A 24,814-nucleotide genomic window follows, 5' to 3' on the forward strand; every position below is an offset into this window, starting at 1 on the left:
CGTGTTTTAAGGTAGCGTTAACAAAAAAATTACACAACTGCTTTTTACTGAGCAGGTCTGTTGACTTTTCTACATCCATTTGCGTAATTTGTTAGTTTAACGCTAAGAGAAAAGTGTTAGCTAGCTAAAGTAGCTAGTTAGCTTAAAAGTTAAAGTTACCGTTAGTACTTTGAACTTCGAGACAGTTTCTCTGAGAAAACGTATTATATTGTCTTTCAGTTGCCAACAATTAATGTTTGTGTTGTTTGTGTTTGTGTTCATGTGTCCAGTTTCTCCCGGCCACCACCACAGGACACTCCCACCCCCCCCCGGCACTAACCTGCATGTGCTGCAGTTTCCCTCGGTGGAGCAGCGGGGGCGACGTGGAGAAGTCTCGGTACTTTGCAGGGGACTTCTCTCCATCTCCGTCCACCGCCTGTCTCTGTCCGTCCTTCCCCTGCACTCTCTCCAGTTTACACACCGACCATGGGCTCTGTGGGTCTCGGCTCAACGGTTCTCTTTCTCGCCTCCTTGGTGGCTCTGGTCGGCGTCTCTTCCGCGGGCTCCGACGCACCCCGGGGAGTCGCGGTCGGGTTCGTCTTCGACCCCAAAGCGAAGTGCGAGCCGCCGTGCGCACACGCAGGAATCTGCATCCGCAACAATACATGCTTCTGCTCCAGGGGCTATGAAGGAGAGACCTGCCAGTATGGTGATGTTACAAACCTTTTGACCACGTTTATTTCGAAGTGCATTTAGTGTGTAACATGTTTTCCTTTGTTAATTAGGAAAAATATACCAGAAAATTAATCGATTAATCGTTTTGTCTAGAAATTTGCAAATAAGACAAAGAAAAGCATCAAAGTCCTTATTTTGAGAAGCTGGATCCAGCAAATGTTTGGGATTGTTGGTTGAAAAAAATTACTTAAACAATTCACTGGGTATCAAAATAGTTAAATTATTTATTTTTCAACCGATTAATCAACTAATCCTTGCAGCTCTATATCATATGCTTCCCCTTTAAAGTGTGTTTTCATGTAACTTATACCATTTTATTGCAGAATTTACATCACAGAGATTCATGTCAGCGAAAGCCAGACCTTGCTCTACCTTGATGGGAAAAGCACATTTATTTCAAGACATAAAGAGGCTCATTTCCAAATGATCAACATTCATATACACTTCTATAAGAGCGAGTTATTTTGCTACTGATTTTTAAAAATGTCTTAAGAAACACTCAAAATCATGTGTTTCCTGTGTGAATTCAGCCAACTGTTATCCCAAATGTAAGAATGGAGGGGAGTGTCTTCGCCCTGGAAAATGCAGATGTCTTCCTGGATTTGGAGGAAGATACTGTCACAAAGGTAAGTGGGTTTATTTGGAGTGAACTGTAAATGAAATATCCAGTTGGTCCAACAGTTGTTGACAGAATCAGTGGCTGTGTGATTCAGATTCAGAAAGCAGTTTTTCCCTCTGCTCTTAATGTCATGCATTTAACTTAACTCTGTTTTCTTTCCTCCGTGTGATACAGTAGAACTACAGCCATACATTCCAATACGCAGCTGTCCCTCTTTACCAGACATACATCAGATTCCTTCTAACCTCCGGTCAGAAAGTAGAGCAGCTGGATTTTTCCCAGAAAGTAGTTCAGTAACCTTGGAGTAAAAACTTTTCCACTGGCTCAACCTTTACATGCCAAATCTATCAGGGCTGTAGTCAACCTATGTAACTACAGTCAAAGTTATGTAGTGAGTTTTTAAAGGATGGTTCTTATGTGACTCTTTATGGCAAAAACATAAGTTGAATCAAAATACAAGTTATTTATCTCCCTGGTAGTATGGAGAATTCTTTGAAACAGTATTCAGACTAGTGTTTTTCAACTTACTTTACTTACTTTACCTTGATCCTGGGTCCCAGGATAAATCTGAGAAATCACAAGACAATGAAGCTATGTTATTTTTTTCCAGGCTTTGTTTAATCCTTGCCTTTTTCTAAGAAGATTTCGGGATAATTGTACCTTTTCGTGCTTCTAAAAAATGTATTAAAACCTAATAACCACCAATAGACATATGCAATTTGTGACAATGGGTTGTTAGGAGGCATTGCTTCATTTAAGGGGTCATGGTTAAAAACACAAAGGGCAGTTGTGCAGGAACAGGTCATTTAACAGGAGGGTTGCCTATAGGGTGTTAGGAATCATGACCAGGTTCTACTTCTACATGAATAAAGTATCTATCTATATAAAATCAATGCCGTCAGAAACCACTTGAGGACAGGTATAACTCTGATCAACATCACTGCTGACAGGTGTGGTCTGTGTGTGTGTTTTGGCAGTGACGTGTGATGCAGGATGTTGGAACGGAGGGGAATGCACCGCCGTCAACGGAGTGGCCAAGTGCATCTGCCCCTCGAGCTGGACCGGCTCAAGATGCCAAGAGGGTCTGTTTATAGCCGTATCTAATTACCCTATTAACACCAAAGGTCAAAGTCATGGAGCCGGTCTCCCAGCTGGAGCTTCATCAGCAGTAGACTACTAAAACATTTTCTGAGGCTGACAGTGGAAAGCAACATTCAGAAAATCAAATCAATCTATCTTAGTGGTTATGTGTGATACTTAAGTTTTACAGCTTGTTCATGATGATTAAGACAGTAGCAGTAAATTAGAGTTTAATTTCTGCTTCACACATATTTTAAAGGGGCGGAGCTGCTTTGGAGGCAAAATGCAGAAGTTCAATCAACAAAGACTTCACAGTGATTCTGAGCTGGGTCTTTGTGTGTTCACTCTGGAAAAGTAAAAATAAATTTTACTCAAAGTAGACAGTATGAAAAACACAACATGGTTTTTATGGTTACTACTGATGCAAGCTATTCGCCCACAATGCAATGCATAAATGAAGTAGCTGCCCACAGCTGGAAAGATACAGGTGATACAGCTCCAAAACAATGTTGGAAAACAAACTGATGTCTCATTGGGAAGTTTATATGGTGAGTGGCACACACCGCTTAGAGCTAAACGCTAATGTCATCATGCTAACATGCTGATGTTCTGCAGGTATGTTCACTATGTTCACCATCTTAGTTTAGCATGTTAGCATTGCTAACGTTTGCATACTAGCACTAAACACCAAATGCAATAGGGTCTGACGGGAATGTCATTAGTTTTGCATGTTCTTGGTCATAAACCAGAGTATTGGACACACTAAAATCATGACCTGATGATGGCACTAAAGGAAAAGTTTCAAAATCAGACAAAATCAATGTATTTTCCTGTTGTCTAGGTTAGCCTAGGTAAGCCTCTGGAGCAGCTCTGCCTCCATCACATATGTGTAACTTAGACTAAAGCCCAGATCTGCTTCCTGGCATGCTGAGAATGTTTCTCTATGGTTTGTTTCCCATGCAGCAATTTGTCCTCAAGGCTGTAGGAACGGGGGAATCTGTGTGGCTCCAGGAATCTGCAGCTGTCCGGAGGGATGGCTGGGTGGTGCCTGCCACACTGGTGAGTTAAATCTGGTCCCAAAGACCAAGTACTTTCATATGCATCAATGCACTTTACAAGCATTTCTTTTGTCTCTCCTCTTCCTCTCCCCCTCATTCAAACTCTTTTCAGTTTGGTCTTAAATCCCTGTGAACTGTCTACATGTCACTGAGAAGAATAATGGTTCAGATATCAGTCTGCCAAACCAACAAGAATGATATAAATTGTATGTAGGTGTTTATTGAAGAAATTTTACAACTCAGTGTTTTTCCAGATGTGACCAAACCCAGACACTGAAACACTTCTCACCTCTGTGGCCAGTTTCTGGATTTGTGGTGTGAGGATTTACAACATCATCAGTTGTAAATCCTTCCAGTCACTTCCACTTTCTCAGGTTTTTACAGATGATTAACACCTTTTGTTGTTGATGTTGTTTCTGCCTGTAGCTGTGTGCACACAGCCCTGCCTGAACGGAGGGAAGTGTATTTCTCCTGACAAATGCCGCTGTCGTCTCCCTTATTCTGGCCCACGCTGTGAGGAGAGGAAGAAGTCTCACTAGTGTGACCCAGCCGGGGTCACAGGTCAGTGAGGCCCAATCAGGGACCGAGGACAGTTATATTTTGAACATTGGTAGTTTTTACATTTTTTTTTACCACATGATTTGTCTTTTTTAAGAAACATTGAACCTGTGTAATGTTCTCATTTGACTGTACAAACATGCTATGTACTATACTGTAATTTGTGTGATTAAATGAATAAAATAATGAATTGCATGCCTTATCAAAGCTCATTTAACCAAACAAAAGCACAGAAATAGTACATTATTTAGATTTTGTCAGGTTACTTGTACCACAGTGTAATCTGCTGCTGATAAAACAGTTTTTAGAAAACATAAATCCAACAGGTGGTCGTTATTTTAATACACGTTTAGTATCAGTGTAAATATATAATGGGTCATAACCTAAACGGGCCTGATCAAACAATATATTCAAGAAAGCAATAAAGAAAAAAACAAATGCAATTTTTGTTAAATTGCATCATATTTATATTAATGTCTTCAGTCAAATAGAAATTAGTGATGTGAACTAAGTTAGGCAGAATTAATAAAGTAGACTTTTTATTTTTTGATTTTAGACTATTTTATTTTTCTCTTAAGTGAGCAACAAACAGTGCACATCAGTTTGGTAAAAGTTAAACCAGGCTATAATTTGGCTAAATTACAAAAAGCCTAAAACTGAAAGTTTGCTGGTAATAACCTACATTGTCATTTACTTATTCTACATGATACTGTGCAGTAACACTCGCACATCTGTATAGAACCTCTGCTGATGAATTGAACAGATGTGTGTCACTTGTAGCCTTGAGGTAGTGATATACAGGGACAAAAAGACAAGTGCAATACATCAAGTCCCTCTGGTAGCATTCGAATGTGCACACATGCCAATATTGATCAACACACACACACACACACACACACACACACACTCATACATACAACTTCTGGTGCTCTCTTCTTGCTTTGTGCATTTTGTAGCTTCTTTCTCTCCTCGTCTCTTTTCTCTTCCATCATGCTTGTGAGGCCTGTGAAGGTGTAGAATAAATTCAGTAAAATTAGATTTCACATACCACATTTTATCAACACATTCAAGGTGATTAATGTCTTTCCCTGGTGAATTACAGTACCGCAAGCCCCAGTTTGCACCTCATGTATTAGTGTTACATTCAAGTCACAGAGCTGAGCATCAGTGTCTCTGAAAGATAAATACCCAGCAGATTTTTTGAAAAACCCAGGAGCTCGTTTAACATCACTGATCACTGTTCTGAAGGTATTTTCTGAATCCTCAAAGACTCCTCTCACCATCTGGATGAAAAAACACTCCATCTGTTGCACGATGAGAATTACTTTTAACCCCTTTCCCAAGATGCAGCTCTCTTAAACGAGCATCTGGGTGTTTCAAACATCACCAGGTATTCATCTTTCAAAGAAAAACCGATGCTTGGATACATCTGTAACACTAATACATGAGAGGCACCTACCAGGTGTAAAGGTAAGGAGACGCCTCGGAGATGACAAACCCTTCAACCCTGTTTAGTGCTTCTCCCACTGAGCTACACAGAGCCATGTGCTGTATATGAAGTGCTGACCTTGACTGTGCAGGTGAGGCCTTTGTAGCCTTTCCGACAGTGGCAGTAGTCAGGTAGGACACACCTGCCTCCGTTCAAGCAACGCTGTTTACAGACCGCTGAGGAGGGAATCAATATTAAAGGATTCTTTACACAGAGTAAACACTCGAGTATTTATGATTCAAAAATAAATCAAAAGGTGTATATCCTGTAGAAATACTATATATTTTATCTGTTTATCTTGACAACAAACAAATAAATAGCAACAACAATGATAAAGCTTCAGGTAGCTACTGTAACTTCACTCCAGAGTCTCTGAATTTCTTCACTGTTTTATCATGAATACACTCACGTGTTTGACACTGAAGTCCTTCCCAGCCACTGGGACAGTGGCAGGTGTTTGGTCCAACGCACTCGCCACCATTTTTACACTTTTGCAGACAGACGGCTGCAGTCAGAGCACAGAGGAAGAAGTTAGCGGTCTTCATTAGCTTGGCCAATGATTTTAGCACAAAACCTACAACACTGTACCTCTGACTCGACTGCAGGACCACCCAACACCAAACATGTTGTAAATGATAGTTTTACATTGGTAAAGTATAATATATAATGTATCTTGGGAGAGATAAACAAAATAAAAATAGCTATTCATATTGAAAACAGTGAAACAAGCTTTCAGAGGCTCAGTATCTTTTCGCCGACACTCATTATCAGCATTAGAGCGATGACTAGTTACTGAACGTTGAATTGCTTGACGTAGATTTAGTGTTTCTGGTGACTACATGGGATGAAGAAGGTAAAATAATCTTCACTACAACACTCACCTTCTGCTGTGTAAAGTCACAGTGAATCAGCATTTACACAGTGGGACACACAAATTTGGCCTGTGCACATTCGGCACAACAACGTTCGGCAGCAAATGCTTTGCTTTAGACCACACTTGGTAAAGTTAAAGTTAGGACTATGGTTGGGGGTCAGGGGAGGGACAGAGTAAAAAAGTCCTAATAATTCACAGAGCATCTATTATGTATGTCCGTTGAAACAAAATGCCAAAGTGGGACATAATGATATAAGGAACCATTCGTGTTTAATCTTGAAATGCATTTACACCTGCTCTGCGAGACATAATGAGGTAATCACTGAGATACAAGGTTTGCTTGAATGGAAAGTATAAGTAAGTGTTTAAATTGTCAAACTGAAAAACGTCACTTATTTCTAATTATTTGAGTCACTGAAAAAATCTTAAGATGTGGGAAAAGCTTAAGAGGTCTGGAACCAGCATTAAATTAACCGACCTTTAACCTGAACAAGGCTGAGCAGGTTTAATGCTTGATCTTAAAGCTAAACACGCAGACTGCACACACCACTGTATGATCCTCATATTACCTGCGATGTAACTGGTGTGTATGAATACATGGAGTCACTCACGTATGTTACACCTCCTCCCTCTCCATCCTGATGCACAGGAGCATGTGTTGGGTCCCACACACTTGCCTTTGTTCATGCACATCGGCTCACACACACCTGGAACACATTTTTATTTTATTTTTTTTCCACCATATTTATTTAAACTGTGAACTGCCAGTTGCAGGGATTACTTCAAATAAGCCTGCACTCAACTATATGCAGCCGGTAAACTTACTTACTCTTTTGACACCTTTTTCCCGTGTAGCCTTCGGGGCAGGAGCACACGTTGTTCCTCATACACTGACCTCCGTTCTTACAGGGCGGACTGCACACAGCTGAAACACACAGCGACACTCAACTGTGGGGATTTCGAGGGGCATTGAACACATGGAAAATAGAAATTTAAATCTGACAGAGGTAACACTGACCACATTTTTTTAAGAAATATTGACATAGCCTCCAACGTTCAAATGTCAAATGGAGGGAAAACAGAGGGAATAACTACAGTGACTGTAAGTAAAAGGCATCATATGTCTCCTCTCAGCCATCACGTCCTGTTGCTCTTAGCTGGTGTATTAAATAGGAGGAAAGAAAGCCTTTAAGCTACATCTAGGTCTGTGTGACCTGGCTCTGACCTCTGACCTCTTTGTGTAGAGGGGAAGTGAATAAATCTGCCTGCAGGGATCGCTGAATAATCACCATATTATTAGTGAAAATAAACCTTCAGTACTGCAGACTGCTTTAAAATCTTTTAAAGGGTAAGTATGCTGATATCTGTATAGAAAAATTGCTGATATTTCTGGCAACATTCCCTCTTTTTATACGAAACACAAGAAGAATTCATTTTCCCTTAATTTCATTCTCGCCTTTGAAAGATTCTCCATGAACTTTTCATCAAAACCCAGCTATTTAAGTCTCAGTGGTCTAACATATTATTATGTAAAACATCATGTGCTCAAAAGATTTAACAAATTAGCTAAGAATGACTAAAAAAACATAAAATAGCAATACATTGATCAGAAAGGGACCTCCATCTTATCGGAGGTGAAGTGATTGTATCAGAGTTTCAATAAAAAGCCAGTAACAGCATCAATAAATGTCTTTAACACTGTTTGAGGCTCATTAACCACCTCAAAGATCCTTCTTTGATCTCACAGTTGTTGAAATGGAAACAGGTCCATTTAAAATTCAAAGTTTCTGTGCAGCTCACTCTCAGAGGTGGAAGAGCAGAGCAGTAGAACTTGTCCCTGTGATATTTATTCATGACCGTCTCACCAATTTGACACTGAGAGCCATAGAAGCCACTGGGACAGGCGCAGACGTTGGGCTTCATGCATGTTCCTCCATTCAGACAGACGGGTTGACAGAGAGCTGCAGAGGGAACAGCAGGCTACGTTTAGATAAGAGTGCGTGCAAGTTTTGTGCCACCTGGAAATGTGGTCTGAGAAAAAACCTTCAAATGTTGTACCTGAGTTACATGTTGGTCCGTACCAGCCGGGTTTGCATCTGCAGACGTCAGGCGAAACGCACTCGCCTCCATTTTCACAGTGCCTGTTACACACCACTGAGACAGACACATGATTGTTACGCACACTCCTAAATGAAAAGACAGAAACTCAATCAAATGAGAGAGAGAGAGAGAGAGAGAGACGGCATCACAGCATCAGCAGGGGAGACACAGAGTGTCTGCTGAGCTCTGCTGGTTGGAGACTTCAGACAGACACTGACTGCAAAGAGATGAAAAATGTGGACTCACCATATCTTAATTACATTTGGTCCTCTGAAACTAGGGTACACAGTTGTATGTACAAGTTTGCCCCCCCCCGGGCAAATTATGTGTTTTGTTGACTTTTGAAGTGAAAAGAAGTAAATACAACCCCTGCAGCATAAACAGACATTTTCTACTTTTTTGCTGATGAAATAAAATCAGTGCATTAACAGTGTCTGTTTGCTGCAGGGGGTGGATTTACTTCTTTTGCATAAAGGTGTATATAAGGCTATAAGTTCTCAATGGTTGATCTGATGTAAGTAAATGCTCCCAAACTAAAGGAACAATTAAGACAGTTTGGGAAATACTTGTTTCTTGCAGAAAGTTCGATGAGAAGATTATATGAAGCTCCAACCAGCAGCTGATTATTTAGATCGGAAACGGGGGAAACACCAACCCTGGCTCTGTCTAAGGGTAAAAATAATTCACCTTCCGGCCTCTCTGCAGCTCAAAACATCATATTTCGTTTCTTTAATCCATACAAAAACAAAAAAAATCTGCTGGTTGTCTGTCAACTTTGCCATGGCAACAAGACTACAAACAAATGAAAGAGTTCGGAGTTCTGCCAGAGACTTCTGGTAGACTTTAACTGCAAAAAATTAGTGAGCTTTATAGGTATTGGCGGCCAGATGTTTTTAACTTTGGACACACCCTGGCTAGCTCTTTCCCCCTGATTTTAGTCCTAATGCTAAGCTAAGCTAACCGGCTGCTTCATGTCATCATACAGACGTGATATCCAGCTCTCAGAAAGAAAGCAAATTAGCATAAACTATCCCTTTAGAGTCAGTACTTTCAACTCACAGTCACTGTTTAACGTGCTGAAACACAGAATCAGTACAACACAAAAATGTATCACGGTCACACTGTTCACAGGCTGCACTGTCGTAACCACATCACAAAATGTTTCGCCATGTCAGAGTCATTCAACAACATCTCACTGATTTCACATCTGGGTCCCACGTAGCCGTAGGGGCAGGTGCACAGGTTTCTGGCCAGACAGGTGCCTCCGTGCCGACAGGGCGGCTCGCAGCTCGCTACACGCCGACACAGGGTTGTAAACAACACCAAAAAAAAAAGACAAGACACTCGTCGGTATTTTGTGAGCAATGTGTGGTGTCAGTATGTTGGACAGGTGTGAATATGAGCTCAGATTACCTTCCTCACAGGTGGGCCCTCTGTAGCCTGCAGGACACTCACACACATCAGGTTTCACACACTTCCCCTGGTTCTTGCAGTCGGGTCGACACACGGCTGAGAGAGAAGAGACGTGACAGCTCTGATGAACATAATGAGCCGCTGAGGTTAATATGATGAATCCTCAGTGGTGGTTTAATAGTAACGCGTCGAGACAGTGTGCAGAGCACTCCAAGGTCTGCTCTGTTGAAACGGTGTGTGGGCTGCAGAGGTTCACTGGAGTGTGACACGATTTAATGAACTGGGTTTCATTAAACAAATCGCACTCTGTCCACCCTCCCTCATTCTCACCTATGTGACAGTTGTATCCGGTGTAACCCTCTTTGCAGGAGCAGGTGTTTGGCAGCGAGCACTCCATGTTCCTCCCGCACTGATACCTGCACACAGCTGGAATAAATCACAGGTTTATTTTGAAGGTGTCTATCCATCATGGGATGACTGTACACTGCTTCAATGTGCACAACTACTGTACAGAACACTGAGGGCGAGATTAATGCTGAATTGATTAACAAGCTACGAATCGACTAAAGCAGACACATTTACACATTATTGTTTATTGTTGATGCGTTGTTTGTATCTTGACCCTCATTAGAGAAAAGAATTAAGGATATCTTGGGCTACATCAGTTTCTACCAGTCTGATCTATCTGCTGTGATCTTCATCTTCAGATAAGTTCAATATTAATTTCCGAGAGCCTTTAATTAAAGACAATGACAAAGACATGTTTTGCTTGTTTAACTGATTCATCCTGGAGTTTATATACCAATAATTTGGAGGTTACAAATTCCCAAATTTGAGGATTTCCTGCTTTTGCATTTCATAGTGTGAATTTTGTACGTTTCATGTTTCCCTGTTGGTGAAACAAAAATAAGCAGATTTAAAGAATCATTTTGGAGCCTGCAGACATGCAGTAGACATTCACCATTACCAGGAAGTCACTACCTTTACATGTGACCCCGTCCCCGGTGTAACCGTACGGGCAGCGTCCACACCTAAAGGACCCGGTGGCGGTGGGCTCACAGGGAACGCCAGGGAAGCAGGGAGAGTCGGCACAGGTTATGCGGTGAGGCGGAGGCCCCCATTTGACCCCAGTGGTGAGGTCGGGGGTCAGCTCCACCCCACTCGGCTGACCTCTGAGGACAGTGGGAGCAAACACGCTGGCTGCAGTTTGATTCTGTGGGGTCGCTGTGGCCTTCCTGTCCGAAGAGGAAACTCTTCTGGTGGTAGAGATGGTGGCTTCTGGTCTCGTCCTCCTGTCAGATGTTCGTCTGGGTGAGGTGGGAGATGATGACGAAGAGGAGGAGGAGGTGGTGGGAGTCATTTCCTTGCTGGAATTTGATCTGGTAATGTGAATATGTCCATCTGCTCCGTCGGCGACTGTTCCCTGCCCTGTAAAACACTGGAAGTTAGAGGACATGACTTAAAAAAATAACACTAATGTAGTTGATAAAACACTCAACACTCAATCAGGCTGCAATGACAGAGCACTTTAGTCTTATTTAGTTTTTATTTGTTTGAACACACAAGTAATAAACCTACTTAATTAGTCAGAAAAAGAAATATTTTTAATTTGTTTTGGGTTTTTTTCACAGGAACAGTTTTCAACAACAACAGGCTCTGTTAGAGTATCAGGACTCTCCCTGGACATTAAGAAAAGTAATGTTTGCTTTAACTCCGTGTGTCTGTGTGAAAAGTTTTAATTAGTTTTCTTTGGGTTAAGAAGCAATGTTTTGTTCTTTGAAACATAAATGCTTCATTTGTAATATTATTGTGTGTCCTGTGATGTAATTCATGTTTCATAAAATTTTCAAATACACTATTTCACAACTGTATAGCCTGCCATAGCACACAACATGGTCACTGCTGTCCCTTCATCAGCATCCTCACCTGGCGTTGCGCTGCATGTTCGTCCGTTTCCATGGAGACCAGGAGGACAGGGTCCACAGACGAAGCCTGCGGAGACATGGATGCTCTCAAAACACTGAACCCCGGGGTGACACGGCCTCCTGCTGCAGGGCGACCCGCCTGAGGGTTTGGGCTTCAAAGAAACCTGCGGTATTCTTGGCGGTGTGGTCCCAGCTTTCACAGTAGAGTCTGTGTTACCTTGGAAACGAAAAGGATGAGAGCAAACTTTAAATGAACGACAAGAATTTTCTTATTTATGTAGGGAGCACATCAATCCTAGAGATCGCCACCTTATCCTTTAGCAAATGAAAAACAACTGATTTTCAAAATAAAATCGACTTACGGGTGCAGTGTTTTCCATCACCACTGTATCCGTGTGGGCAGACTCCACAGATGAAGGAGCCCAGCGTGTTGTTACAGCTCACCCCAGGGAAACAAGGCTGAGAGACACACTCATCTACATCTTCTCTACATGTACGGCCTGAAAACACAGGAAGCACAAAGTGGAATAATGTGAGGAAACTCCACAACTTACAAAAAAATAAAAAATAAAATATGCAAATATATATGCACCTGTCATTCCAGGTGGGCAGATACAGGAGAAGGAGTTGGGGCCGTCAATACAGCGGCCCAGTCTGCAGGGGTTGGGTTTACAGTCATCAATGTCCACCTCACACCTCTCCCCTCTAAATCCATCGAGACACACGCACAGGTATTCCCCGCTGCCGACAGGGAGGTTGACGTTGGTCACACAGGAAGCTCCGTTCAGACATTCGCAGGAACGCACAGACACCTGGGAGAAACACACTGCTTTAGTCTGACTCGTTATTTGGATGACACCAAATGACCAATGTCACCACCAGTTTGTGACTTAAAAACAAGCAGGTACATGGACGTATTTATACATGTAAGAAAACAAAAGAAACAGAGGTGGACAGCAACACTTATTGTACAGTAGGGGAAATCAAACTCATGATAAGAAAACAAATGAACACTCTGAAACTAAAAGTAGGTTTACAGAGAAAAACATCTTAGCTCACAGTTGCACAAACTATTACTGTACAGTTTATGCTCTAGTTCAATTTTCATAGTATAGTTTTGCATAGTTTTTGCATTTAGTCAGTGCACTTTACTCGTGTGCAAACAGGAAATCATACAAAATATCGACAAAGATGCATGTCATTCAAACAGTGACTTTAAGCTGCTACTGCTGAAAAAATAAACTTCACAAAGAGGAAGGAAATCACACATTTTGTGAGTTGTTGTTGTTTTACCACCATTAACAGTTTTTGTGAATGTTTTGCAACTTTCAGCAGCTTCCCCTATTTCCTGTGTGTGTTTCAGTACATACTCAAAACCTGCTTAGAATTAGTGGCACAGCACCTTCAGTAGAAACTAAGGCATCGTCAGCTCCCTCTAGTGGGAGGAAGCAGCAAAGACATCAACAGAGAACCAAAGACCATCAAAGTCTCTTGACCAGAGGTTTGCTGCTTTTGGACCCTCTCAAGAATTTACTGACCTGCCAAAAATAACTGACACTTAAACCCTCCCTCAAAATACACGAGTTGAGGTGGTGTTAAATAAAGCACCTAACTCCCACTGCTGCAGTGGAGCTGCTCACTGATTGTCTCTGTACAAGGCAGTAAATGTGTGGAAGCAAGCTGGTTCAAAACACATTTGAATGTTTGACTAGAATAAATGTTTTTAGACAAGGAACAGCTTCTCACAGTGTCAGCTTCACTTACAGTGACTTATTTATTTTGAAAAACGCCTCATTCATGATGTCTGATTAATTCTATATAATTTTTTACATTATCACATGTATAATTGTATTTTTCACACCTGTATAAACTATCAGAAAATAAAATAATGATCTATTCAGGCTTATGTTTTCATTATATTGTATTTATTTTGTAATTCCACTTCTCAAACATACTGATACTTCATACTATATTTGTAAGAAAACTTCAACACTTGTAAAAGGAAGTCTGTTCGGGTCACAGCACGACACATAAAAGAAAAACAAACCCAGCAGTACCTGCACAGAGGCTCTGGTCTCAGCGTTACAGTCGTCCGTCACGGTGAAGTGGAACGTGTGCGTGTCTGTAGTTTCGGCTGTGGCCTTCCACATCAGCAGGCCGGCCGCAGACAGAGATGCACCTTCGGGACTCGATATCAGGGTGAAGAGAACCGCCGAGCCCTCGGGGTCCTCAGCTTGTAGCTGGTAGATGAAGTTCTCCCCCTTGAAGGACCGCAGACCAAACGGCAGAGACTGCAGCACCGGGGGCGCGTTCTCTGATGGGGGATACAAAGGTGGGAAAAAGCAAGTGAGTGTGGTTAAATATGTGAATGAGGACTAAAGGACATAAACCACACTCTGCAAAAACAACCACAGCATAATACAGACGGAACAAATCTATCTTGTCTCTCTTTAGGCTGCTGTGTTACAAGCTGATAAAAGGGTTAATTTTTACATAAGACTTCTGCCTCGTAGACATTTCGACAGAGCCCAGATATTATATTGCTATTCTAACTATAAAAAACTAATTTCTTGTTCATAATATAGAGTCTTGCCTGCACAGCACAGAACTTAATTTTTCTGTTTATTATAATTCTTCTATAATTTATTCAGTTTTCTTTATCAGCTGTATTTTTACATATTTTTACAATCTTATTTTTCTAATCTCAACATTAGTATATTTTTGTAGCATATTTGTTGTTGTTCATAGTTTTTATTGCCTTTATTCAAAAAAGCTAGTAGAGAGCTTACAGGACATGACATGAGAGAGAGAGGCAGTGCCAACATCACACTCTGGTTATTGATAATACTTTGATTTCCAGCATGATTAACCGTTTGTTAATTTATAATATTTGTTGTTAGGGTTACTTCTTCAAATGACAAATGTCCCACTCACTACATATCTTAGTAAAAACTCATGATTAAGAAAATGTTTTCTTATGTTAACTGTTAATGTAAAATATTATATTATAAAAAAATACTGTTCTCATATTTTTTAACTCTCAAATATCAGAATTAGCCTCAAAAATCAAATATCAAACATATTAATGAGTATATATATAATCAGTCTAATCAATATCACCTTGTCTGTCATCATTATCCTGTAACTCCTGTCAAGTTCATGCCACGTATTTTGTCCCTTCCTGCGGTCGGAGCACAGCACCGTTTGACCTACTTTAAGTTGAAGAAGTAAAGTTGGTCAGAAAGTGTAACAATGAGGTAAGCTCTCCTCATGTCAGCGCCGGGGGACTCAAGCAACTTCAATGGCTCCAATCTGCACAGAGCTGCTGACAAATTATCCAAACAGCCCCGAGCGGCTACCAGCCACAAAACTCAGCGATGGCTATCCAGCCTCAGCTCCACTGAGGCAGTGACGGCTTTCTCAGCCTTACACAGTGCTGGGTCTAGTTTACACTTTCTCTGTGCTGTTAAATGTGCACGAGCTGTGAGACAAACCAGATTAAAGACGCTGACATTGCTGTGTACGTACTCTCTGCTATGGACCATGTGTGTTTGGACGAGTCCGGCCGACATGTGAGGCAAGGGCTGCTGGGATTGGACTCTCCCTCACTGTAACATAGACCGTCAATGTTGCAGGTTTTCTCCTGGGAAGCAAAGAAAATACACTGTAAAAAAATAAATAACCTCAGTGTTTATTTCTATCTGGAACAAACTACCTTTGTTAACATGAAACATGCTGACCTGCCTCAGTGACACGCAGACAGAACACGCCACCAAGAGAACAGGGTCGGTTTTGTTGAAACAAACAACACATTTGGTTCGAGGGAAACAAACCTGATTGTTTCCTGTGTTTCACCTCAGACATTCAGCAACACTAACTCACAAACAGATCAGTGATTGTACCATTACGGTTGACAGTTGCATGATGAATGTTCACTCCGCTGCAGAACACGTGGTCGGCATCATTGTTCAATGATACACAGAAAAAAAACTTTATTATACTTCTTTTTTCCCCTCAAACCAACACAGAGAATTTAATGCAGCACCTCATACTGATTTCTTTGCATTGTGCCTAAATATATATTTTCTATTCTGAGTTACTCTCCTGCCACAAACTTGCACCTTTCTGTTGGAAGTTGCCGATCACTGCGTCTGTAAGTGAAAACTTCTCTTGATATTTAGTCAAATCAGGTTTAAGCGTCAAACACACACAGTTAAGTGTTTTGTAAATAGCGGCAGCAGAAGCGAGACGCAAGATTTAACTGTCGTCTCTTCATTTTCAGCAATACAGGAAAATGCTTTGTTTGTCAGTCAGATTAGTTAATAAAACATTTAGTCAATCAACAAAAAAATAATTGGCAATTTTGTTGATTTATTAATCATTTAAATGCTAAACATTTGCTGTTCCTGCTCGTGTTGCAGCTGTTTGTTGCAGCCCTACTTTGCTACATATTTTAGGGCACTTGAATACAGATCTAAATGCACATCTGAATTCCTTAAAGTTCCATGTTTGTACTGGGATAATTCATTGCTGATTCTTACGAACATCAGAAATGTAAATTTATTTATTTTCCGTATTTTATTTCATTTATTCTTGAATTCACCAGGAACAGAGGGCAGCAGAGCTTTGAAACCAGATGCAGAAGTTTCAGGTCGAGAGTTCAGCTGAAGATGTTGCAGGATGAAGGATGCAGGCTGAGAGGAAAATTTATCTTCGGAGATAGTGCTACTTTTTGATCCATATATTAAATTAAAATCAGGAGGATGTCTTACCCTCAGGGTACAGAGAATTTCGGTGTTGAGGCTGCAGATCTGACAGGCTCCATCGTACAGAGTCAGTATCTTGGCGTTACTGTAGCTGTAGCCGTCATTAGATACCTGCCATCAGAGGAGAGGTGTTTACTGTGGATCACTGGGAAAATTAAACAAATAAACTGAACAACAGTTGTTCACAATGGGTCATTTTTGACTACTCAAATACTTAAAAGAAGCAATACACATAAGAGGCAATATGAACTGGGGGCACTGTGGCCCTGGAAAGGTCCTCCTCAGGGAGAAAGTTGTTCCCACACACTAATTTGTTTTATGCACTTTGCTGATGGCACTTTGGATCTGCACTGTTTCAAAGTGCTGAGTCTATTTTCCTCTTAAACCCAGTTAAAACAGGAAAAGCTCCAGCTGCACTCTGTGGACCCTTTCCACTCCAGCAGCCAAATAATGAAAACTAACTTTCACATCTGTCTGCTTCCAATTACCCCAGTGCAGATTTACTGTGGGAGCATTCTGACATCTTGCAAAATAAGAATAGAGTTTCATATTTATGAAACTGTGGAGGGAGTGGGGGGAGACAAAAGACAAATAAAAGTGAGTGAGAGTGAGTTAACGTATTCTTGATTTCACAGTAGTTTCACCAGATGTGACTAACTTTGATCTGCCAGCGGGCCAGTGGTCTGTTTATCACCGTCTCCAGGTCCAGGCTTGAAGGAGTCCGACCGTCCTCCAGGGGGAGCTGGCACTCCAGGGCCGTCACATCCAGAAAGGTGGCCAGGACAAACTGGGGCTCGTCCAGAACCCAGTCTCCATCCACAAACTTGACCAGAGGCACAGAAGGAGGCGAAGGCAGAGACAGACATTAGAGATGAGAACAGGAAAGGCAAGAGAAAAGGGGTAAAGTAGGGAACGAGAGAGACGAAGGAGAGAGAAAAAAAGGAGATGAAAGTACAGATGTCAACTGGGAATCAAGTATAAATCACCTGTTGACATCGGTCAGTTTAATGCTGATCAGAGCATTACATTAAGAAAGGGGCTTATACAGGGAGACACAAGGTCACGAGAACAGGCAGCTTAGTCACTGGAGATTAAGTGAATGCCAATGTTGCGCTACATCTGCTGGATGCATCAGTTTTGTGTTAACAGCTTGTTGCATTGCCTTTCTACAGTTTTAGTAAAGATCCGGAGCTGAACATAGACGTGTAATAATTAGCGATGCATTTCGGAGAATAACACACAAGAACATGGAAGTTTCATGTTTCTTTTTTTGATTTTAATTAATAAAACAAACTAAAAGTACCTTTTCTTTAACAAACTCACACTTGAGCTCGTAGGAGTCCTTGAAGCCTTGACCGTAGACCTGGATGGCGGAGCAGTCTCCCTGTCGGACGTCACACAGACCCTCCTTCTCCAACTCGGTGATCTCTGGGATCTGGTCTTCACAACATACACAAGAAAAAGCGCAGACAAGCACGGACTGTTAGAGCTAGGAATTCAGTCAGAATCACAAACCATATGTCTCTCCGTCATACATCTGTCATCACAGAGGTCCAGAAAAGTCAAAGTCCAACTGTTAAATGTATTACAAGTAGGCTAGAAACAGAGATAACTTAAAAAGGTGTTGTGGTGCGGGTGCAGATCTGTTTTTATTCTAATCCGCTACAAGCTGTAGCTTTAACCTGCTGCTCTATGAACATAAAAAACAGATGCTTTTTTTCTAGCCAGGTGTGTGTTTGTGTTGGTCTGTGTTTAGTATGTTACCAGACAGCACGCTGCAGTCATAGGACCCAAATCCCGGGAAGCACACACAACCCCACTCCGAGCACTGGCCGTTCCCGTTGCACAGATTGGGACACTTGAGGACGGCCAGAACGTCCTGGTGCTCTTCTTCTCTCCTCCTCTCCTCCACCAGCCTCCTCTCACACTCGTTCTCCAGCAGTGGCAGCGTTGCATTCAGCCATGACGTCTCATCCTTCAGCTGTAGGTCAGTAACACACATAGTCACAGCGTGGCTAACTAGTGACTCCTCTAGTAGGCGCCCGCAACCTATAGCAATGCCTGAGTGTGCCACAGTCTGCTGGCACTGATCCCGGGCCTGCTGCTCGGTGAGGCCAGAAGGTGTGGGCCATGTTGGGGAGGAGTCTGGTTGAACTGCCGGTTCGTGGTCCTCTGGGAAGAAGTAGGTAAAGCCCTCTAAGTCAGACTGACTGAGGCTTTGATGTGGGGAGTTAGAAATGTAACGGTGGGTCTGCCGCCTCCCCCTGCGCCGCCGGTGCTGGGCTGAGGTCAAAGCCTCATCCCTGGAGGCTCTAAAGCTGAAGCCTTTTTCACGCAGCTGAGCGTCAACACCTTGATCCTGGGTGTTTTGGGTGGAGTGACCCGGAGGCAGCGACTGTCTTTCATTTCCTCTGAGTAGCTCCACTGAGCCGATGTACTCGGCCGTGACGTCCAGAGTGGGGATGACACTGAGGAGATGCACGTTGCCATAATGAGAGCAGGTGGAGTCAGAGGAGGTGACTGGTTGGGATCGTACTCTCGGAGAGGAGAGGTGGGGCTCTGTCTGACAGGTACAGTACTTGCGGGGGCTCAGTGTACTCAGATGGGATGGCACGGTGTCAAACAGGCTGGAGCCTGGAGGGAGTCTGACACAGGAAAAAAAAAAAGAAAAAGATGTCAGTGAAGAGGAAAGAGGGTTTTACTGTGCAAATTCCTGAAGAAATCTGCAAATAATCATAATACATACATCAACTGTTGTATCCTAACTAACTAAAGCAAAATAACAAAACTAACCTCCACTCAGAGATAAAAGCATGCAGATCCTCCAGTGTGGCGCCCCGTGCTGAGTGGAAGTCATTGTCTGACTGTCCGTCGTAGGTCCCACACAGACCCTCAGTGTGACTCCAGTCTGAACTGGGAGCTCTCAGCGTCAGACTCATTCCCCAGTTAGACACGTCTGCACGAACAAACGCTCCGGATGAGAAGGTCATCTGCAGATAAAAGAATATCTTATCTTCAGTAACAAGCAGCAGCTAAATTAGGTTATCACATTTTGAAACCGAGGTAGTCTTAGTCAATCGACTTGTACAGATTTCAACAGATTTGTTTTAGTCTTTGTAGGGGATAAGGGGTCTTCTTCTCAGTCATATTTACATATTTTATACACCAACCTCAGTATTAATGTTTTGAAACAGCTTTAAATCTTTCTGAAAGTGCTCTGGAAGTTGGTGGGGGTGTAAGTAGGTACAAAAGTGTGATTTTTTCCCCGTAAAAATGCAATGATAATAATAACTGAATAATAATGAATGAATGAATGTTGGTCAAATGTTGGTCAAAATATGATAATGTAAGTGAACTAAAGCGCTGTCAAAATGGAGCAATTTCATATATTATATTTTTTATTTGTGTCTGACTCGTCTTCACTCACAGTGACTTTGCGCCCCTGGTAGGACTCCGTTATCCGAATGCCGCTCTTGCTCAAGTCCCTGTTCTTCACAGACAGATGAGGTTTGGTTTCACCCATTTCCCCACTGCACATGTCAAAAGCGATGACATCGCCGCCGTCCCTCGCCACGAAGCCGCACACGCACGAGGCAGCATGCATCACGCTGCCGCACTCCCACTGACGAACGTGGACTTCAAACGGCCAGACAGTGCTCTTATACAGAACAAAGGTGCCTATTTGGTAGCTCTCATAGTGCCTGTGAGTAAACAAAGAAAAATATTAAGAGAATTGTTTTCCTTCTGGTTCCTGAACCTTGGATCATTAGATATTTGCAGCTACAGTGCAAAAACAGAGAAAAGCCATTATTCATTATGTACAATTCAAAATTCACACATGCAGTTTAATCTGTTAAACTGCAATTAAATATAACAAAGTGTATGACACATCTTTCCTGATTAACTGAATAAGAGACTGAAGTACCTGCCATCAAATGTGATGATGTGAGGATCAGTGAAGGAGTAGCAATAGGCTGAGGGAACATCCTTTACTGTTATCTGAAAATGTGAGAGCAATTAAAATAAAATACAGGATCACACTACAGACACGTGCAACCAACAAATGCAACAATGATGATGTAAGCAGCTACTAATATATAAAAACTGAAGCCTTGTGAATTAATAAACCATCAACAACCCCCCAGACAGTTTGATCTGTTTACCTCAACAGGTTCTGGTGAGTATCCGCTCCAGAGAAAGTTTTGTGTGACGATGGCTTTGACAGAGACCTGAGTTGTCCTGTTGCCATCTTTGACAAAGTCAGTGATTGGGCTGAAGTGGATCCCAGCTCGGCCACAAACCCCGTCCCTACAGGGGCTCCGGGACAGCTCCACCACACAGGAGGACAGAGACAGATCTGCACCCAACACTCCCTCATCTGCAACACAACAAGGATTTAGGTTTAATCTATTTACAGGGTGATAAAACAGATAGATAGAACAGCAGTTCTATTTCCACAGCAGTTTTACTTAACCCTTTGTCTGCTGTTATTGAGCATATATTAGATCCTTTCACAGGTTTCTCTGTTTCTCACCCCGACTGCTTGTGCTGAGCTGCAGCGACAGAGTGCACTGCTCCATAGAGGAGGAAGACTCTTCCAGACATGGGACAGGAACTGTGCTCTCCACCACCAACTCATACAGTCTCCCATCCTCAGGTACACTGCTCACCTCAGGTCTTAGCTGCACATAACAGTCAAAAAAGAAGAGTGGTCAGCCATTTTACACATGATATTCAGAAACACATGACATTCAGAGAGAGGTGTTAAAGGCAAACAGTCTCTCAACCCAACCGGTCGATGGCCACCCACCCTAAGTATAAAATATTCACGGTACAATCACTTATACAGAAATATAGTGACACAGACACACATTCAAAAACAAATAAATGATCTCTCTTTGCTCAAAAAATATAGCCATGGTCATTCACATACATCACACAAACAAAGTTGTAAGATTTCAGATTACTGTGATATACCCTGATCCCAGCAAAAAACTCCTGACTTTCCACTGAAGCACCACGGACGTCGGGCGAGTCCAAGAAGAAACTGGAGCTGGAACAGTAAATCTGAGAGAGGGAGAGAGATTTGTTTTCTTTCTTTTACTATAATATACTATGTAGTAATGTGCACACGTTTACAATGTAAACCCTGCACATCCTGCTTTGACAATACTGAAATTAATCAAGGTCATGCTAGTAAAGCTAGTCTAGAAATAAATATGACAGAAAGGCAGAGAGAGAGAAAGAGCAGAAGGAACCACATAGCAAATAAAGGGGAAAAATCCTGGATGTATAAAAAGTTTATTAGGAAGGGTTATAGTTCCAGGTCACGCACATGACCAGTGGACAGTAAAACAAAACGACATGTTGACATATTTCAATAATAGCTTCGGTCTCTGCTGCCACATACTTGATTTACAGTATGTCTTACTTCCAAAAGAATGGAAAGTCAATTGTCACAGGAATGCTATACTGATATATTCACTGAAATTAGGCTTTAATTTTTCTGATCTGTTCAGATTTTTTCCAGACCCCAATTTATCCCGGAATCACCTTCACTGTTAAATTTTGATAGTTCTCTTCCACGAATATAACAACGTTAAAATATCATAATGTGTCTGTCCACCTCATTAACATTATTTCATAAATACAAGCCTGAAATGAGGTTAAGTTAGTCCTGACTGTTAGCTGCCATTAGCCCAGGGTCAGTATTAGCCCAGTGCTAATAACGCTAAGCTAAAGATAGCAAACAGTTAGCTTTGAGTTCATTTCCAAGACAACTGAGGGGAAATTAGCCATTACTGTTAATTTTTAGTTTGCGATATTATTATTAGATCATTGCTAATAAAATCAATATATAAAATTTAGGAAACAGTTAAACACTGGGGTAACCTTATTTCATAAAAATACGCTTTAAATAACGTTAAGTTAGCCCCGACTGTTAGCTTTGATTCTTTGCTCTGACATGACACTTAACTACAGACAGCGACGCTGTTATTAGCCGGTACAGTTAGCCAGTGCTAAGTTAACCTCCCCACCTGCCTGAAATTAAGTTAAATCAACCTTGAACCTTAACTAGCTTTCCATATCATCGAATAAGCTAAAGATAGCAGTGTTGTTTTTAGCCGATGCTAAAACTAGTTTAGCCTGAAGTAAGCTAGCAACGGGAGCTAGCTTAAATTCGTTTCAGGCTTGTACGAAATGAACTCAACTCTAAATTAGTCCTAACTGTTTCTTTTAGCCCGTTGTTAAGAAATGCCACAGCCGGATAATGTGCTATAAATAAAATGTTGTCACTGAATTAATTAAATGTTGAAACTACTACTATCTCTGCATATTTGCAAGAACCGTATTAGCCATTTTCTCGTCTTTTATTGGAGAAAACAGACTTCATTTGTTGTTGTTCGTGCTCTTGTTTCGGGTTTATCCCTCTTTAGTTCTTGACTAAGTGGGAACTCATCTTGAAACCAACTTAAACCACTGTAGCCTTTCATCAGACCTTGTCCCCCAGACGGAGGTTGAAGCCGTCCAGCTCGATGAAGACGGAGGTCTGGATGGTGGTCTCCTGTTTTAGCTCCTCCTTCCTGCCCTCAGGTGAGAGACGAGACCAGGCAACCACGTAACCCAGGGAGCTCCTGGAGCTGCTGTCAAAGCTGCACTTCAGGTAGACGGTGTTACCTGTCAGCTGGGAGACAATGACTGGTACAGAGGGAGCGGGAGGATGCTTGTCTGACAGGGGAGAAGCAGAAACAGTAGGTAGATTAGTGGGGTCTGAGATTATGTTTATGTATGCGTGGTTTGAGTATACACTATATGCCCATAAAGAAATCTTGCCATTTTGATTTATTGTCTAAACAGTATTGTTAAACTTTCAGTTATTCCTGCATTCACAGCAATTTATCTTTGACAGCAGTAGTAAATGTTTTGCTGACTTAATTTGCCCTGTGATTTGCTCTCAGGCTACAGACTAATCTACACTCTGATGGGTGGATGTTTGTACCTGCAGCCTGAAAGGAAGACTGCGAACAAGACTCAGGGCTGGAAATAAAATCCTCAAACTCTATTTCAAGGAAAATAATAATAACTGAATGACAAATGATGCTAGAATTTAACATTATTCAAAGTTAAGGCAGTGCACGACTGTGCTCTTGGTTGTAAAGATGCATATCTACAATTTATCATTAAATATGAGCTGTTTACCAAGAAAAAACTGGCATACGTTTACAAATAGTATCGCAGTTAACATGGTGTTTCTAGTTTTTTGTGATAACCAGTTTCATAATGATTTTAACGTAATGAGTTTTGATGTCCATATACAGTATATTTGTCCATATAGTCTATGTTCAGAGAGCTTTTTTTTTTATTGTGGGTCCAGTAGGATCTTACTTTTTTTGTTTACTGCCTCTATCATATTAACTACTATAAAAACATAATTTACTAACATTTGACTGGAGACTGGTGCTAATTTCAACTCCAGGTAGATTCAGTAACAAAAAAAAAGCTCCCTCTCTGGGAGAGTAACACCGCTGCTACTTCAACATAAATTGCAGCAAATGGTTATGCAGAGGAAAGTAACTGAAGTTGAGGAATATGAATTCATTTATATGAGCAGCTGAAGCCAGAAAATATTCAGCAAGGTTTGCAAGCTCAGGAATCACAGCAACCTGGATTCCATTATTTAAAACAAGTTAATGAACGCATTCAGGGATCTTTCATCTATCTCTAATTAAACCTTCCCTCCTCCTTCTTTCCACCTCTGCCAGCTTCCTAAAACCTGCCTTGGCATAATTCACGTCCTGGCCGAGGGCCGTCACCATGGAGACAAGGCCCAGCGGACGCCGGAGCACATGCTCAGCTCATTAAGAGGAGCGGTGAGGGGGCCGGTGGTGCATTCCTGACCGCATGGCAACTCCCTGACCTCCTGATTGTTTTGCTGTTTGACCTAACATGAGGAGACAAGCGTAGGCCATAAACACGGCAGCAGGATCCTCACTTTTACATGTTCCATCGACGTTCACCTCGTCAGGGCCGCAGGGCGTTGTGGGTAAAGTGTCGGACATCTCTGATAGGGCGAACAGAGCAGTAATAACAGTCAACTGTAAATCAAGATTAATTAACATACAAGAGTATTCATGGCAGAGAGGAGACTGTGAGTTTGGTGCCAACATGTACTTTGTTTCAAAGATCTTATCTGGGGAACAGTTTAGTTTAAGTGAGT

The 24,814-nt window shown here is 41.8% G+C and overlaps 2 protein-coding genes across 2 annotated transcripts in view; one reads left to right on the forward strand and one right to left on the reverse strand.

The window, feature by feature from the left end:
- The first annotated feature begins 373 nt into the window (after positions 1-373).
- Positions 374-4,211, forward strand: LOC111222446 (von Willebrand factor D and EGF domain-containing protein-like). The gene is made up of 5 exons (XM_022746178.1): positions 374-688; positions 1,245-1,340; positions 2,311-2,415; positions 3,377-3,472; positions 3,898-4,211. The coding sequence occupies exons 1-5, from the start codon at positions 466-468 to the stop codon at positions 4,008-4,010; spliced, it is 633 nt and encodes a 210-aa protein (XP_022601899.1). The 5' UTR covers positions 374-465; the 3' UTR covers positions 4,011-4,211.
- A 778-nt stretch (positions 4,212-4,989) lies between these two features.
- The window catches only part of vwde (von Willebrand factor D and EGF domains), a 33,838-nt gene continuing 14,013 nt past the window's right edge, over positions 4,990-24,814 (reverse strand). The window contains exons 4-31 of the mRNA XM_022746156.1: positions 24,590-24,658; positions 23,096-23,325; positions 21,574-21,663; positions 21,131-21,278; positions 20,760-20,974; positions 20,522-20,595; positions 20,024-20,297; positions 19,390-19,586; positions 18,361-19,241; positions 17,900-18,036; positions 17,255-17,419; positions 16,603-16,707; positions 15,359-15,473; positions 13,888-14,144; positions 12,423-12,642; positions 12,193-12,330; positions 11,832-12,047; positions 10,887-11,333; positions 10,236-10,331; positions 9,906-10,001; positions 9,689-9,784; positions 8,451-8,546; positions 8,258-8,353; positions 7,222-7,317; positions 7,004-7,099; positions 5,928-6,023; positions 5,597-5,694; positions 4,990-5,032 (exon numbers count right to left, since the gene is read on the reverse strand). Coding sequence (XP_022601877.1) covers positions 5,018-5,032; positions 5,597-5,694; positions 5,928-6,023; positions 7,004-7,099; positions 7,222-7,317; positions 8,258-8,353; positions 8,451-8,546; positions 9,689-9,784; positions 9,906-10,001; positions 10,236-10,331; positions 10,887-11,333; positions 11,832-12,047; positions 12,193-12,330; positions 12,423-12,642; positions 13,888-14,144; positions 15,359-15,473; positions 16,603-16,707; positions 17,255-17,419; positions 17,900-18,036; positions 18,361-19,241; positions 19,390-19,586; positions 20,024-20,297; positions 20,522-20,595; positions 20,760-20,974; positions 21,131-21,278; positions 21,574-21,663; positions 23,096-23,325; positions 24,590-24,658 — 4,859 coding nt within the window. The 3' untranslated portion in view covers positions 4,990-5,017. The remainder of the gene's footprint in view (positions 5,033-5,596; positions 5,695-5,927; positions 6,024-7,003; positions 7,100-7,221; positions 7,318-8,257; positions 8,354-8,450; positions 8,547-9,688; positions 9,785-9,905; positions 10,002-10,235; positions 10,332-10,886; positions 11,334-11,831; positions 12,048-12,192; positions 12,331-12,422; positions 12,643-13,887; positions 14,145-15,358; positions 15,474-16,602; positions 16,708-17,254; positions 17,420-17,899; positions 18,037-18,360; positions 19,242-19,389; positions 19,587-20,023; positions 20,298-20,521; positions 20,596-20,759; positions 20,975-21,130; positions 21,279-21,573; positions 21,664-23,095; positions 23,326-24,589; positions 24,659-24,814) is intronic.

Source organism: Seriola dumerili, unplaced genomic scaffold (assembly GCF_002260705.1).
Source record: "Seriola dumerili isolate Sdu_G_001 unplaced genomic scaffold, Sdu_1.0 BDQW01000092.1, whole genome shotgun sequence".
NCBI classification, from domain to species: Eukaryota; Metazoa; Chordata; class Actinopteri; order Carangiformes; family Carangidae; genus Seriola; species Seriola dumerili.

Bases quoted from the DNA above. Each gene is read 5' to 3' on its own strand.
- LOC111222446 (XM_022746178.1), top strand. From the start codon at position 466: ATGGGCTCTGTGGGTCTCGGCTCAACGGTTCTCTTTCTCGCCTCCTTG. The intron at 689-1,244 runs GTGATGTTACAA...GTGTGAATTCAG, and splicing joins AGGAGAGACCTGCCAGTATG to CCAACTGTTATCCCAAATGT. The intron at 3,473-3,897 runs GTGAGTTAAATC...TTCTGCCTGTAG, and splicing joins GGGTGGTGCCTGCCACACTG to CTGTGTGCACACAGCCCTGC.